Below are 15,610 nucleotides of genomic sequence, written 5' to 3'. Positions count from 1 at the left end.
AACCAATACCAGTTGCCTGGCAGTTCTGCTAATCTTTTTGGTAAGTAGGGTCTAAATCACACACCTGAAACAAGCAAGCAGCTTATTTGTCATACACCTCTGATCTGCATGCTTGTTTAGGGTCTATGGCTAAAAGGATCAGCAGGACAGCACGGCAATGTGCATTATAAAAGGAAACAAAGATGACAGCCTCCATATCCATCTAACTGCGGCTTCCATTTAAATAGGTTTTGCCAAAGTTCTCCTTTAACCCTTCACCACTATTTGGAATTCTGAGCCATTTCTCTCTTCTGCGGTGTAGAGAAGTTACAACCTTTGCTGGAATTTTAATTTGCTCCTGTTTAGGGATGATCAATAAGATGCAAATAATTTTTCCTCACATTCAAATTTCAAAAAAAAAAAAAAAAAAAAAAAAAAAAAAAAAAGTTATGCAACCTGAACCAATAAAAAGGAAGTTATTCTGGTCCAATTGCAATCCGCATTCAAGTTACATATAATCCAGTGTTCTCCCCAGGCTCTTTTAGCCGGGTGCTCCACCCGGCTAGATTTGGTGACCACCCGGCTGTCATCGGCTCACCTTCTCACCTCCTCCTATGCTGTAAGCAGATTTGCGCTGCATTTTCATCTCGCCCCACCCGGCTGCTTTTTCATGCCACCCGGCTGGAAAAAAAAATCTGGGGAGAACACTAATCTGAATGCAAGAAGAAAGCATTTGCATCCTATTGATCATCCCTGCTGTTGGCAATGCTCTCTTCACTTCCTATCAAAATAGTATGTGAAAAGAGCTCTGCACAAAGAAACTAATCCACACATGGACTATCACTTTCCCACACTGAGGTTCTTTAATGGTTGCGGTTATGCATAATGAGATAATTTGCATATTCAGCAGTGGTGCATTGTGGGAGAGCAGTTACACACTTAAATCTGAATTATCGCAAACACCTTCTGTATTAAGGAGGAGCAACCACACTAAGCATTGCTGTGTTTTTTTCGGTCTTAGTCCCCTATACTTTCCTAGTGGTTTATGGTCACCCCAAGCCGCTTGGGTATTCTGTTCTGTTTCCCTATGAAAGCCTGACAATAAGTCAGAAGAGGCAACAAGGTGTACTGCAGTTACAGGCACATACAGTGGTGTGAAAAACTATTTGCCCCCTTCCTGATTTCTTATTCTTTTGCATGTTTGTCACACTTAAATGTTTCTGCTCATCAAAAAACGTTAACTATTAGTCAAAGATAACATAATTGAACACAAAATGCAGTTTTAAATGATGGTTTTTATTATTTAGTGAGAAAAAAAAACTCCAAATCTACATGGCCCTGTGTGAAAAAGAAATTGCCCCCCTTGTTAAAAAATAACTTAACTGTGGTTTATCACACCTGAGTTCAATTTCGGTAGTCACCCCCAGGCCTGATTACTGCCACACCTGTTTCAATCAAGAAATCACTTAAATAGGAGCTATCTGACACAGAGAAGTAGACCAAAAGCACCTCAAAAGCTAGACATCATGCCAAGATCCAAAGAAATTCAGGAACAAATGAGAACAAAAGCACTGTAATTGAGATCTATCAGTCTAGTAAAGGTTATAAAGCCATTTCTAAAGCTTTGGGACTCCAGCGAACCACAGTGAGCCATTATCCACAAATGGCAAAAACATGGAACAGTGATGAACCTTCCCAGGAGTGGCCGGCTGACCAATATTACCCCAAGAGCGCAGAGAAAACTCATCCGAGAGGCCGCAAAAGACCCCAGGACAACATCTAAAGAACTGCAGGCCTCACTTGCCTCAATTAAGGTCAGTGTTCACGACTCCACCATAAGAAAGAGACTGGGCAAAAACGGCCTGCATGGCAGATATCCAAGGTGCAAACCACTCAAGCAAAAAGAACATCAAGGCTCATCTCAATTTTGAAAAAAAACAGCTCAATGATTGCCAAGACTTTTGGGAAAATACCTTATGGACCGACGAGTGTGCGTGTGCCGTTACATCTGGCGTAGAAGTAACAGCATTTCAACAAAAGAACATCATACCAACAGTAAAATATGGTGGTGGTAGTGTGATGGTCCGGGGTTGTTTTGCTGCTTCAGGACCCGGAAGGCTTGCTGTGATAGATAGAACCATGAATTCTACTGTCTACCAAAAAATCCTGAAGGAGAATGTCTGGCCATCTGTTCGTCAACTCAAGCTGAAGCGATCTTGGGTGCTACAGCAGGACAATGACCCAAAACACACCAGCAAATCCACCTCTGAATGGCTGAGGAAAAACAAAATGAAGACTTTGGAGTGGCCTAGTCAAAGTCCTGACCTGAATCCTATTGAGATGTTGTGGCATGACCTTAAAAAGGCGGTTCATGCTAGAAAACCCTCAAATAACGCTGAATTACATGAATAACGCTGAAAAATGAGTGGGCCAAAATTCCTCCAGAGCGCTGTAAAAGACTCGTTGCAAGTTATCGCAAATGCTTGATTGCAGTTATTGCTGCTAAGGGTGGCCCAACCAGTTATTAGGTTCAGGGGGCAATTTCTTTTTCACACAGGGCCATGTAGGTTTTGAGTTTTTTTTCTTACTAAATAAAAACCATCATTTAAAACTGCATTTTGTGTTCAATTATGTTATCTTTGACCAATAGTTAACGTTTTTTTGATGAGCAGAAACATTTAAGTGTGACAAACATGCAAAAGAATAAGAAATCAGGAAGGGGGCAAATAGTTTTTCACACCACTGTATAATACTCCCAACCACTTTATATTCACTTATTGTGGTTGTCTGATTTTTAGTTTAGCTGCACTTTAAAGTGGATCCGAGACAAACTTTTACTCATTGCATAATTAGGTTCCTTTCATTTAGTTTATATGGCATTCCATAAGCCAAATATTTTTGTTGTAATACTCTAATTCCCTATAAACTAAACAAGCCTCGCCCACAGCTTTTTCAGAGTGCCTTGGCAGTCAGTCCCATGTAGCAAGGGCTTATGGGAGCTCAGTCTGGGTAGGAGGTGGTGGAGCTTACTAGCCAGAGATTTCAGAGGCAGAGGTGAGGAGGGAGTAGGAGAGGGGAGTGACGTTTTCACAGGCTGGGGCCTGGAGATGCTATCAGCTTGCCTGTGTGTAATGTGACAAACAGAACATGGCTGCCCTCGTGTCACAGGAAGAAATAATCATATAGGGCTGGTGCACACCGAGCGGCTTTCAGCGTTTCTGCAGCCGCTTGCGGCTGCAGATACGCTTGGTCAATGTATCTCAATGGGGTGGTTCACACCAGAGCGGGAGGCGTTTTGCAGAAACGCATACTCCCGGGGTGAGGCATTTTTTGGATTGCAGATGCGTTTCTGCCTCAATGTTAAGTATAGGAAAACCGCAAACCGCTCTGAAAAACGCCTGTTCAGAGCGGCTTTGCCGGCGTTTTTGTTACAGAAGCTGTTCAGTAACAGCTTTACTGTTACAATATATGAAATCTACTACACCAAAACCGCTACACAAAACCGCAAAATGCTAGCTGAAACGCTACAGAAAAAGAAAAAGCGTTTCAAAATCTGCTAGCATTTTGCGGATCTGCTTGCGGGTTTTGGTGTGCACCAGGCCATACTGTTTAAGCTGTTTGCAGCTAGATTTGCTGTGTAAACTATCTAAACTTTAGATAGACAAGTTACTTATTATAGTTATTCATCTCAGATCAGTTTAAAAAAAGTGCATATGTGGAATGTATAAAAATTTGCCTGTCTGGGCTTGCAATGCTGTCTTCCTGTGCTAATGTCAGATATTGCTTGACTGGAATAATCATCAATTCCTAAGCGTTCTAAACTCTTCCCATCACCGCCTACAGGAAGTAATCAAATTGTGCTTGGATCTCTGACTTATAGCAACTTCTCCAGAGGGCATCGGTGAGATAAAAAATAAAACAATCTTGTGAATACTGAACATTCATATGTCTACTAATTTAAAAAAAAAAAAAAAAAAAAAAAAAAAAATCTGTTTACTCAAAATCTATTTTTTAACTCAAAACTGTGCTACAAATATACTGGAGAGGTTTCTGTTACAAATGTGCATGACAGGCCAGGTCATTCTAAACTAACTGATAATGTTTATGCACAAAGAGCTGCTTTTAAACTCAAGGCCAGCAGATGCAGATCAGAGCGTTCCGTTAGCTTCCCAAATCTCCCACAATTCAAGGAACAAAAAAGTCAAGGAGTGCCCTGTGGTTACCTCCATTACCATACTACCTGTCATTACACAGCAGGGTATGTGGGTCAGCAGCTGGATCCACGATCTTCTGTCCCATACAGCTGAGTCCACTTTAGCATAAAGAAAAACAAGGATGCTAAATATACAAGTTCACTGAAAGGAGTGAGATTTCAAAAGGGATCAGGCAGGGCTTGTGAGTGCTGATAGCTTAGAAAAGTTAATACAATGCAAGAAAACTTTATAATGCAGGTATGCCTCATGAGAACTGGGGGAACAGCCACTGTTACAGTGTACCCAAGGCGAACCTCTGGCACAAAAATAAAAAAATACCTAAGTGGGAAGCCTCTTGATCCTAAATGCTTCCCATGCAGTCCCGTCGCACAGCGCAGACCACCAGAAGATTACCAACAAGGGCTTGTTGGCGGGAATTTCAGGGCTGTGCTCCTCTCCATGCACAGGCTCAGCTGAGGCTCCCTTCTCCTTAGGCAAGTATATATTTTTATGCCTTAGGATTTTTTTATTTTTTAGAAAGAAGTCATGATGTGACTAATGTCAGTCTTCTGACAAGGGATGCATTAGCTCAGAATCATTTTCATCTCAGTGGCTATTCACTATAAGGCCCCGTTCACACTGCACGCGCTTCCAGCCGCGTTTTGGAAACGCATGCGGGAGGCAGACGCGCACGTCAGACAGTGCATAGACTGCACTGTCTGATAACACTGCATGCGTTCCGGGAACGCATGCCGCACACATTGATTGCAAAAATGCGCGGCTGCCCCATTCACTTTTCAGTGATGGGATCAGCCACGCAACGCATACAAACGCGGATGGCGTGCGTTCGCATGCGTTGCGCACGCATGGCCGTCCGCATTTGTAGTGTGAACGGGGCCTTAACATCACTGTCCCAGGACAAGCAAGGAGATTAGGGCACTCTGCCTGCATAGTAGTTTCACGTGAAAGGATCACCAATCATTTAAAGTGATTGGTTGCTCCCACGATTATCACGATAGGCATACTCCAAAGCAATAGAAGCTTAGCTATAGGCCAGTATAGTAAATACCTGGATTGCTAGACTTTGAAGGACCAGCATTCCAACTGGCACAGAAATGAAAGTTATAAGCATGAGATAAAGCCACTTTTGCCATGTAATCCCTTGTAAAATCTCACTTTACAAACATATTACATTATTCAGCCTATTCTTAATATGCCCAATATAACCACTTCCCAGTGTCTAAGACTCCACTATGGCCACTTAGGATAGCATGTCAACTCTAGGGTCCCAACTGTTCAATGTTGCAAAAGCTAATCAAAATCCAAGGGACAGCTGATTATTCAAGCTGCAAATCAACAGCTCCAATATCTGATCAGCCCCAGTAAAGCTTGGGTTCAGCCCTCCTCCCCCAATAACTCTGATCCCCAGTGAATTATTTTGCAATGAACTGAAAAACCCCAAGACTACAAAAAAAAAAAAACCACTCCATAGTGGAAACTAAAACTCATCAGAACTTGCAAGCACCCCATCATTTACTATACGACATCAAAAAACTAAGTGCTAGTCTAGTTTAGGGGACCCAGCAGGAAACTTTATAGGGGACAGTTCTCCAATCACCACAAGCTCTGCAGCACAAAGCGTTGCGATTGGCTGAATAGTGTGGGCGTAGTTTACTACAACCTAACTGAAACATAGCAGTTCCAGAGTAAGGATGTTGTCCACCCAATTAAATTAGCTGAATTACACTAGACCAGCGACAAACTATATCCCTGATGGGAAGGAGTCTTATTTATTGCTTTTAGGGACGCTCGCACCCTGCCAGTATGTAAGGAGGAATTCTCCCTGTTGCCAAAGTCTTTAGGAGCTGTTGAGACTACCATCTGGGAAATGACCCCATATTTCCACAAAAGTAGTAAAGAGAACGTACCCCTCAATTCACTAAGCAGTTTAGACTAGTCTACTGATGGTTTTTAGTCTGCTGGTTTGGTGTAATGTTTTAGACCTGGTCTATAACATTTGGTAATTAGGTTGGTAAAAGCAGGGTAAAGGATCAAAAGAAGCAATTCACAAACAAGGAGTAACCACACTCACTTCTGACAGAGATTAGACCAGCTGATTTCTGTCGGTAAAGTAATTATATGAGGTATTTTAGATGTGAGGATGGAACCTTTTGAATTATGCAGGAGTTTCATTGTATGCAGAGGAGAGCTCATCAAAGGAGAAGGCTGTCAGTCATAGCTACTCGTTTGTGAATTGCATCTTTTGATCATTTCCCCTGCTTTACCCACCTAATTACCAAATGGTTTAGACCTGGTCTAAAAACATTCAGTATTTATTAGTGAATTCCCTCTTGATGCAATGGATTTATATCAAACAATCAGTAGACTAGTCTAAACAGCTTAGTGAATTGAGGCCATGTGGGATAAAGATTGCAACAAAACAGATCCCCTGCTCTTTCAAGACCGAACAACACTTGGGTTGGGGTTTCATTTTAGTATTACAAATAAGAAGCCAACACTCTTCCATACAACAAATACAGGCTTCTGCTTCCAACATGAGGCCGGTTGCCATTTACTATCATCCATCTCAGATGGAGAACATATGTTCGAGGAACAGATAAGCAATAAGCAGTGTGTAGTGCTCAGTTTATGGGAAACAATTCAAGAGCAGTCTAAATTACAAGTTTGTTTGTATTCTACCATATACACATAACAACTTGTTGGGCCTTTTTCTTACAAATCCCTCTGAGCCCCATGTCCGCCAACTACGCAAGTTAAAGCATCATAGCCTTTTTGTAAGGGGCAGGGCTACAGGCCGGCAGACACATGGACAGGTTTGGAAGGAAAAGACGAAATAGGTTGTTGTAACTGTTGTAGTGGAAGGCTAACAACTGTTTGTGGCTTAGGCTGAATTTGTACTTTAAGAATTCTTGGGATTTGTTTTTTATATACGATAAACCACTTCAAACTATACTCTACCCCCAACCACCCCATGGCTAGATCTGCATTAGGTAAGTGCTGAGATCCTTACCATGTTGAAAGGCGACAAGGACTGCTCTTTAACTCCTACAACGGAGCAAGCCGGTCACCTAAAAAAGAAACTGTCAAGAGAGGTTTACTAGTATTGTATCATGAAAACACATACAGTCTTCAGTAACCATTTACATTTAAACCTAGCATGTATGAACTTCAGGTCATACAAAGACCAGTGCAAAGGTCAGCAAGTCATGGTAACCAAATGCAGATAACTCAATTTCAGAATTAAAAAAAAAAGTTTTTGATTACCATGTGTTGCTGTACTTCACACTACAATAAACAGAAGATATGCAAATATCCGCTCAAGAAACCAAAGAGATGATGGACTAAGCTAAGTGCTGTTTATTACTTAACTGGCAGCCAAAAGATCATGTGTTCCTGACTTTCACTGGTCATTACTCCCAGTTCCCACTGAGCAGAAATGTGCATATCTTAACTTCCTGATTAACACTGATAATATAAATGTATAATCATTACAAGGTCAAACCCTCAACCACCCCAATCTACACAGCTATTTACAAATCTAAGTATTTTCCCATCGAGTCACTTGTTACAACTGTTGGTACATCCCTGGGGGTCGATGCGTCTGTGTGCAATACATCAGTCATGTTCCATAGCTTCGTAGCTGTATATCTAGTAGAACATGATGCGGCTGGATACCAAGACAACTGCAAGGTATCACATTACACCCATTAGTTATAACAGGCAGGTTACAGCCCTCAAAAGCATGCCAAGCACCGCACAGTGCCCACCCACAGGATTTGGTTCTTGGATATAGAGATTGCCGCACCTTGCTATAAAAAAAAACAGATAGGAATCCTGAGGCGGACAGCCTAGATTCATACTAGTTAGGTCACATGATGATACAATAGACGCTCTTTATGAAGAATATCACCAAATCTGGGGAGGGCTGCCACTTTAGTAGATCAAGCAGGTTACATCTCTCGAGCATGCCCCCAGCACTCAGCGTTTGTTCTTGGATAGATATTGCCAGGCTGGCCAAGTATCAGGTGTGAAGCATGGCGCAGGCAGCCTAGAATTATACTGGTAATGTCATGTGATGAGGTTTGCTTAGAACAATATACCCCCATTTATAAGGAACGTCAGATCTGGGGATGGCTGTTATAGAGTCTGACCAGGATATAATGAGGGCTGCACTCAGCATGCAGGCCTCCCCTACACTCAGCTTCTATAGGGGGATCTCCTGCTGGCTGCCCTTCCCCACAGCATGCATGGCGTCTGCAAGGCTCTTCCCACAAATCAAGATACTTGACCCTACATTTTGGCCGCAGCAGCTGCGCTCCTGGCACAAGCAGTGCAGAACTCCACCGACAGTCTGTCCTTGTCCACGTGCAGGCACACCCCTCCTCCTGCAGGGGGCGCCTGTGGCTCCTCCTCCGGCAGCACCACAGGCATGGCGTAATCGTGCTCCTCCTCCTCCGGCCGCCTCCTCTCCGCGCGCTCGCTGAAGAGTGACGTGGACAGCTTGAGCCCGCCCAGGCCCGTGAGGCGGCCCAGCAGCTGCGAGAGCGCGCTGTCGTTGGCCAGCACCGCCCTCAGGTAGCGCGCCTCCTCCTCCAGACGCCGCGCGCGCTCCCGCAGCTCGCGCCGATCCCGCTCCAGCCGCTGGTTGTCCTGCGTGAGGCGCGCGACCTGCTCCTCGAGGCCCGTGACGTACTCCTTCTTGCGCAGGCGGTTGAGGCGCGCGGCCATGGCGTTCTTGTTGCTGTCCCTGTTGTTGCTGGGCCTGCGCGTGGCGGCGGGAAGCGGGCGCGCGCCGCCGGCTGCAGCATCTGATGTGACGTCATCCATCTTGGTGGTGATGGCGGCTGAGGGGGCGGAGTCCGTGTCGCTGAGCTGGAAGATGGCGTCACCCTCGTCGTCGCAGGCGGCCAGCTCTTGCAGGAGGTCGGCCAGGGAGGCCTCGGCGGGCTGCGGGTCCCCTTCCTCCCACCAGGCCGAGGCCTGATCCGCGCGCAGCAGCTCGTCCAGGCCGGAGATAAGCTCCTCCTCCTCGCAGGCCGCGTCGCACGCCACAGCGCCGTTCTTTCTCGGCCTCCCGCGGGGCAGGCTGACCTCCGGTGCGGCTCGGCTTCTCTTCCGCGGCCTCATCATAGCGTGCAGGCGGCTCCGGCTGTGACGCGCTTCTGGTACTTTCCGCCACACGGAGACTGCTGAGAGCTGCGAGGGCGCCTGACCAGCGCAACCGGAAACAGGAAATGAGTCACGGGAAAGGGAGCGCCGCCCCCTATAACATAACCGTGTAATCACGCCCCCTCCGATAGTGCAACTCCGCATGCGCATGGGAAGTTCGGATCTTTTCAATGATCCGGATGATTCGAATCGGATCATTGAAAAGATCCGGATCTTTGATCCGAATCTCGGATCATTTTACTACTGAAGCATTCGGGGGTGAAATGAATAGCAGGACAAGACTTTCCTTGCTGTGGACAGGAGAAGGGGAGGAGGGTGGACACACAGAGAAGGGGAGATGGTGGACAGAGGGCAGGGAGTGGACAGAGAAGGGAGGAGGGACGAGCAGAGAGCAGAAATGTTTGTTTGCTCACAATACCCACATGCTGCAATCATACAATTTTACATATATTTCACCTATATGCTCATCTGTGTACTTTGAATGCAAAGTACAGTGAGGTGAGGAGCACTCCAGCGACAGGAGGTGTGCCACGACCCCGTCCCAGTGTCTCTTGGGACCAGTGCAGTCAAAGGATGAATGGGTCGGCACCACCAATAGTAAATAAAGCTCTTTAATGAATCAAAGCATAACAGTGACAGACGCTGTTTCGGGCTGACAAGCCCTTCCTCAAACTACTTTGAATGCAAACGTCGCACAGTGAAAGAAAGCATTCCCAGAAGTAATGTGCAGCTGTTTAGGAGGATCAATATTGCGCTGCAATCACAGTGCCTGCAAAGTTACTGAGCCATAGCTCCCAACTGTCCCTTTTTCGGAGGGACAGTCCCTTTTTGGGAGCCCTGTCCCTCTGTCCCTCTTTCCTCCTCATTTGTCCCTCTTTGAGGAGTTTGTCCCTCTTTCTATGTAAATATATACATTTCTATACTACAAATGTGTTTGATTGACTCTAAACTTTATTCCCAACCTTTAAATGGATATATTACTAATTTTAAATTGTTAATATGAAGGAAAATGAACCAGGATAGAAAGGACCAGTGTGGTTTGAATTATAAAACAACATATGTTTCTTATGAAATCTTTATGGTATGCGTGACTAGAGGCGTGGTGAGGGCGTGGCCAGGGGTGTGGCTTAGGTGTCCCTTTTTCTCATCTCAAAAAGTTGGGAGGTATGCTGAGCTGTGCTGAGCTGAGCCAAAAGCTTCCAATGTGTTCACTGTGCACAACTACGGAACAGACAGCCTATAATGAGCAGCACATTATAGCCAGTATGTGTGCTCTACACATATCTGGCAGTGGCACCGATGTCCCCTCTCTCTCATCTACCTGTCTCCCTGCAAGGCTGCCTCCCATCCAACAGAGCGATCCCTGCTTCCAGGACCCCGCTGCCCGCTGAGAGGGGGCGTGTCGCTCCTGGCCCCGCCCCTTTTGCGATCCGAATCACTCATTCGGATGATTCGACTCACAAAAGAGATTCGGATCTAAGATCCGAATCGTTCATGATCCGGACAACACTAATGCGCAGTAGGAGCCTGTTTTCCGTTTAATTGTGCTAGAGATGCGAAGTTCGGATCTTTTCAATGATCCGGATGATTCGAATCGGATCATTGAAAAGATCCGGATCTTTGATCCGAATCTCGGATCATTTTACTACCGAAGCATTGGGGGTGAAATGAATAGCAGGACAGGTCTTTCCCTGCTGTGGACAGGAGAAGGGGAGGGGGGTGGACACACAGAGAAGGGGAGAAGATGGACAGAGGGCAGGGAGTGGACAGAGAAGGGAGGAGCAGAGAGCAGAAATGTTTGCTTGCACACAATACCCACATGCTGCAATCATTATGCTTTACATGTATTTCACCTGTATGTTCATCTGTATACTCCCAACTCCCATTCCCCAAAGCATTCCCAGAAGTAAAGTGCAGCTGTATAGAGCAGTGCATGAGGATCATATTGCACAGCAATTACAGTGCCTGCCCTGTCCGAGCCCAGCATGCTGCCTGTAACTTAACTGAGCTGTGCCAAAAGTTTCCAATTTGTTCACTATGCACAACTGCGGAACAGACAGCCTATAATGAGCAGCACATTTCAGCCAGTATGTGTGCTCTACACATATCTGGCAGTGGCACCCATGTCCCCTCTCTCTCATCTACCTGTCCCTGCAAGGCTGCCTCCCCTTCAACAGAGCGATCCATCTCTGCTCTGCTTCCAGGACCCCGCTGCCCGCTGAGAGGGGGGCGTGTTGCTCCTGGCCCGCCCCTTTTGCGATCCAAATCACTCATTTTGATGATTCGACTCACAAAATAGATTCGGATCAAAGATCCGAATCGTTCATGATCCGGACAACACTATTAAACACCCCAAATATCTTTGCTTCCGCTCCACCTACGCTCAGACATTTTCAGGGTAGGGAGGAGGGGACCCCTCTGTTATAATTTAAGTAGGCCTCAGTTATTTGGACTGAGTTAGTCAAAAAGGCTTGAGGAGCAGACCTGCCCTTTAAGGGATTTTCTCTTAATGAGAAAATCTGCAGTTCTGTCAGCAGACCTAGAACATACCAAGAAGCTGTTCTGTGGACAAGGCCGCAGGTCTCGCTGACCTCAGCTTGTACGCCACTGGAACAATAAACATCAGCCATATTTAATAAACATCCACATTTCAGTAAGTAAAGGAAAGGTGACATTAAATATTAATCGAGTGGGTGGGTATTATGACACCACGAGGTGGCCCAACCAATAGTCTGGTCTAGGGGAGGGCGAATATGATGTCACAGTTAACTCTTTCCTAGTCGGTATTAAAACGGAGGTGGGCGATCAGAGCTCACTCTGCTTCATACTTTCATGCCCTCCATCTCTGACTTCTACTGACTGGAACCCAATTATTTCTCTAAGCATGTTCATTCCTTTCTGTAATCTGATATAATGTATGCTGTACATAGGTAGTCTAGATGTAATATAGAGTAGATGCAAGAAGACCTGGGTACCTTCAGCAGGAGGGTACTCACGCAGCTGTAACGCAACATGGAAGATTGGCTTTGCTAGGGTGTGAGGAACTGTATCTATCTGTATCTGTTTCATGAATAAACTCCTTAAACGTTGAAGAAGCCTGAGAAAGTCTATCTCCTGCTTGCTGTGTGAGGAGTCATGTTTGCAAACTCCTGCTGATGAGTTTGCTGGTGCCGGAGCAAAAGGTGGTTATTACAATTGGTGCCGAAACCCGGGCACAAATAAGAATTGATTTGTTTGTATTTTGATTTCAGGAGTTGGGCAATATGGAATCGAGACAGCTGCAGTGCTGGCAGCAAAGATGGAGATGTCAGTCGGATAAGCGAAAGGTTCCCGATGCCAATCTAAGTTTGGAGAAACACGAGATTCCTGAAATTGGAAAGAGACTAAAACACAAGATTCCTGAGATCGGAAAATGTCTAAAAAAACTGACTGAGAAAAGCATAGTGCAAATTGCTAATGTTTTTCTTTCCCAAGGTGGTGCTTTTATAATGAAGAGTACCGTGCTGATGGTGATCCTAGATTGCCATTTCGTCCTAGGAGAACGAAGAGAGGACATTCTCATGTATAATAAGGGGTTAATGAGAATGCAAGGCCCAAGCATGTTAATGTTTGGTGACAAAGGTACTAATCCTTTCACACCTCCCTCCGCTTGGCACAGATGGACCATGCAGGGACGGAGGAAAAGAGCACTTGTGCCAGGAGAAATCAAATTTCATGGCACAATGTGGGTGAAAGGTCTGAAGGGTCAGGTGTGCGGGCAGTGGGAATTGAATGGCAGTGTAAATCTGCTATTGAATGCCACACTCCCAGAATCGATGCACCGATCCAAAGGTTTGTTCAAAGGTACATTGCAGTACAATGGGTACATGCAAAAGGTGGAGTGTGTGATTCAGGGGTACCTTGTCTTGGTTATGCAAAGTGAGATGGTTCCAGATTGGAGAGGAACGAGCAGGAGGCGTCAATTCTTCTACCAGAGAGACGCAGGGGACAACATCACACTCTGGAGCTACCAACAGAGAGTGCCTCTGAAACAACTATACACACATAAAGGCTGGAAAGCCGAGGGTTGGTGGTTCTCGAAACAAGAAGTAAAAATCGAGATCTAGCCACATTTCCAGGTGACAAAGAGGGTGGGGAGAGTGGTCCCGGGGGAGGGAAAGCCAACACAGGGAACCCCATTCACACCACACGGGTCACCACAGGGGACGATATTACACAGTCCATATGCAGCCACTTATCCTCATGCTAGTTGGGTAAGTGAAGAGGTACTCTTAATTGAAAGATTGCAGAGAGTACAGTCTTCCCGACCTCAGGTACACATTGTGCCTCAGGACATAAGGGGGGAAGAGGTCCAATCAGGACAGTTGGGGGCATATTTTGTCAGGGAGATGCTTAAAGATCCTGTGCAACTGAGATTGGACAAGGGGAGGTATATCGATTTTTCTGGAGAAGGATCTTTTGCATGGCAGCTTCGAGATGTTTGGGTGAACAAATGGAAACGGTGCAACATTCTTTTAGGCACCGCCATTTCCTTAGTTCCCACCTCAACACATGTCTTACACCAGGACCTGAGAGGTCAAACCTTTTTGGTGCTAGACGGGGAGGTGAAACGAGTAGAGTTGTCCTCATGCGGGCAATTCTTGCAGAAGTACCTGCGTTGGCCGGGGCAAGTCAAATTTAGTGAAGAAGCCTGCAGGCTCAATAACGCAGAATGCGAGGCTACCATTCAAAAGATCCACCCTGAAGCCCAACCGATAGTTCCGGTGGCTGAAGGAAAGGTTTGGTTTTCTAACATAAGGTCTAATGATGCATTCAAGGTATATTCTCATAATTGTTCCGATAAGGGGGAGTTTTCAAGGGGAACATATTGGGTGAGCGGAGATCCCATATGGATCCAGTCATCCAGGTTTGATGACGTTGTTTCTCAAATTGTTAAGAGAACTCTAAAGTTCAAAGGTTCACGTGAAGTTCCCATCCTGAAAGATAACAAGACATGGGACAAAGGGGAACAGGTTTTGACCCAAGACGACCACACTTTGTTACAAAGGTTAAACAAACAGTACACTAAGTTAGAGGTAAGATTTCACCATGATCCAGGTGATCTTAACGAGGTAGAACACAAAAATAAGCAGGTGAGTTCCAGTCTGACCTGGTGGAAAAGGTTTCCGGTGATGTTCCAGGGACACTCGGACTGGGCCTCTGCAGTTCCAAAGTTCTTTCTACACCCACTGGTCGTCTGGATGGGGATGACAACTTTAGGCACCATTATCCAGGTGAGGTTGCGTGTTAAAATTACGTAAAACAAATTAACCTGGTCCAGAGATTGGTGCCTCATAAACAATAATAATCTCATGAACCAATATTTTTAAATTAAGGGATATACAGGGTTACGGGTATAGGTTTAGTAGTACCGGTGATGGAGTTGATTGTATAAAGGCGTTCTTTTAGAAGGCACCTGGCACTGCTCCATTGAGTAACAAACACACAAGTTTCACTTTTCTGTGGTCATGCAAGTTTGTGAGTGATACGCAAGTGACGCAAATGCTGAGCATGTGGTATAGAGGGACTTAGAAGTAGGGCCTCCCCAGAGAGCCTGGTTACAGGAAGACCAAGAGGTCGTGCTCTCTCTCTTCAAGGGGTAACCACCGAGAGCAGAGAAGTTGTGTGAGCACGAACATCGGAAAGTGAAACATAAAGAAAGAAACCAGGTACTGGTAGGTTCAGAAGCTGGGATCTGCGGGTCAAGCCGTTTTAGGGGGGATTGTTATAATTTAAGTAAGCCTCAGTTATTTGAACTGAGTTAGTCAAAAAGGCTTGAGGAGCAGACCTGCCCTTTAAGGGATTTTCTCTTAATGAGAAAATCTGCAGTTCTGTCAGCAGACCTAGAACATACCAAGAAGCTGTTCTGTGGACAAGGCCGCAGGTCTCGCTGACCTCAGCTTGTACGCCACTGGAACAATAAACATCAGCCATATTTAATAAACATCCACATTCCAGTAAGTAAAGGAAAGGTGACATTGAATATTAATCGAGTGGGTGGGTATTATGACACCACGAGGTGGCCCAACCAATAGTCTGGTCTAGGGGAGGGCGAATATGATGTCACAGTTAACTCTTTCCTAGTCGGTATTAAAACGGAGGTGGGCGATCAGAGCTCACTCTGCTTCATACTTTCATGCCCTCCATCTCTGACTTCTACTGACTGGAACCCAATTATTTCTCTAAGCATGTTCATTCCTTTCTGTAAT

General features: G+C 45.4%; 1 protein-coding gene across 1 annotated transcript; it reads right to left on the bottom strand.

Moving 5' to 3' along the window:
• Nucleotides 1-2,665: 2,665 nt before the first annotated feature.
• On the bottom strand, nt 2,666-9,423 carry CREBZF (CREB/ATF bZIP transcription factor). The gene is made up of 3 exons (XM_068264730.1): nt 8,488-9,423; nt 7,204-7,273; nt 2,666-4,291 (listed from the first exon to the last, which is right to left on the bottom strand). The coding sequence occupies exons 1-2, from the start codon at nt 9,321-9,323 to the stop codon at nt 7,258-7,260; spliced, it is 852 nt and encodes a 283-aa protein (XP_068120831.1). The 5' UTR covers nt 9,324-9,423; the 3' UTR covers nt 2,666-4,291; nt 7,204-7,257.
• Between the last annotated feature and the right edge of the window lie 6,187 nt (nt 9,424-15,610).

Source organism: Hyperolius riggenbachi, chromosome 2 (assembly GCF_040937935.1).
Source record: "Hyperolius riggenbachi isolate aHypRig1 chromosome 2, aHypRig1.pri, whole genome shotgun sequence".
NCBI classification, from domain to species: Eukaryota; Metazoa; Chordata; class Amphibia; order Anura; family Hyperoliidae; genus Hyperolius; species Hyperolius riggenbachi.
Note: the sequence above shows the minus strand (reverse complement) of the source record. Positions and strands in the feature narration are given on the sequence as shown.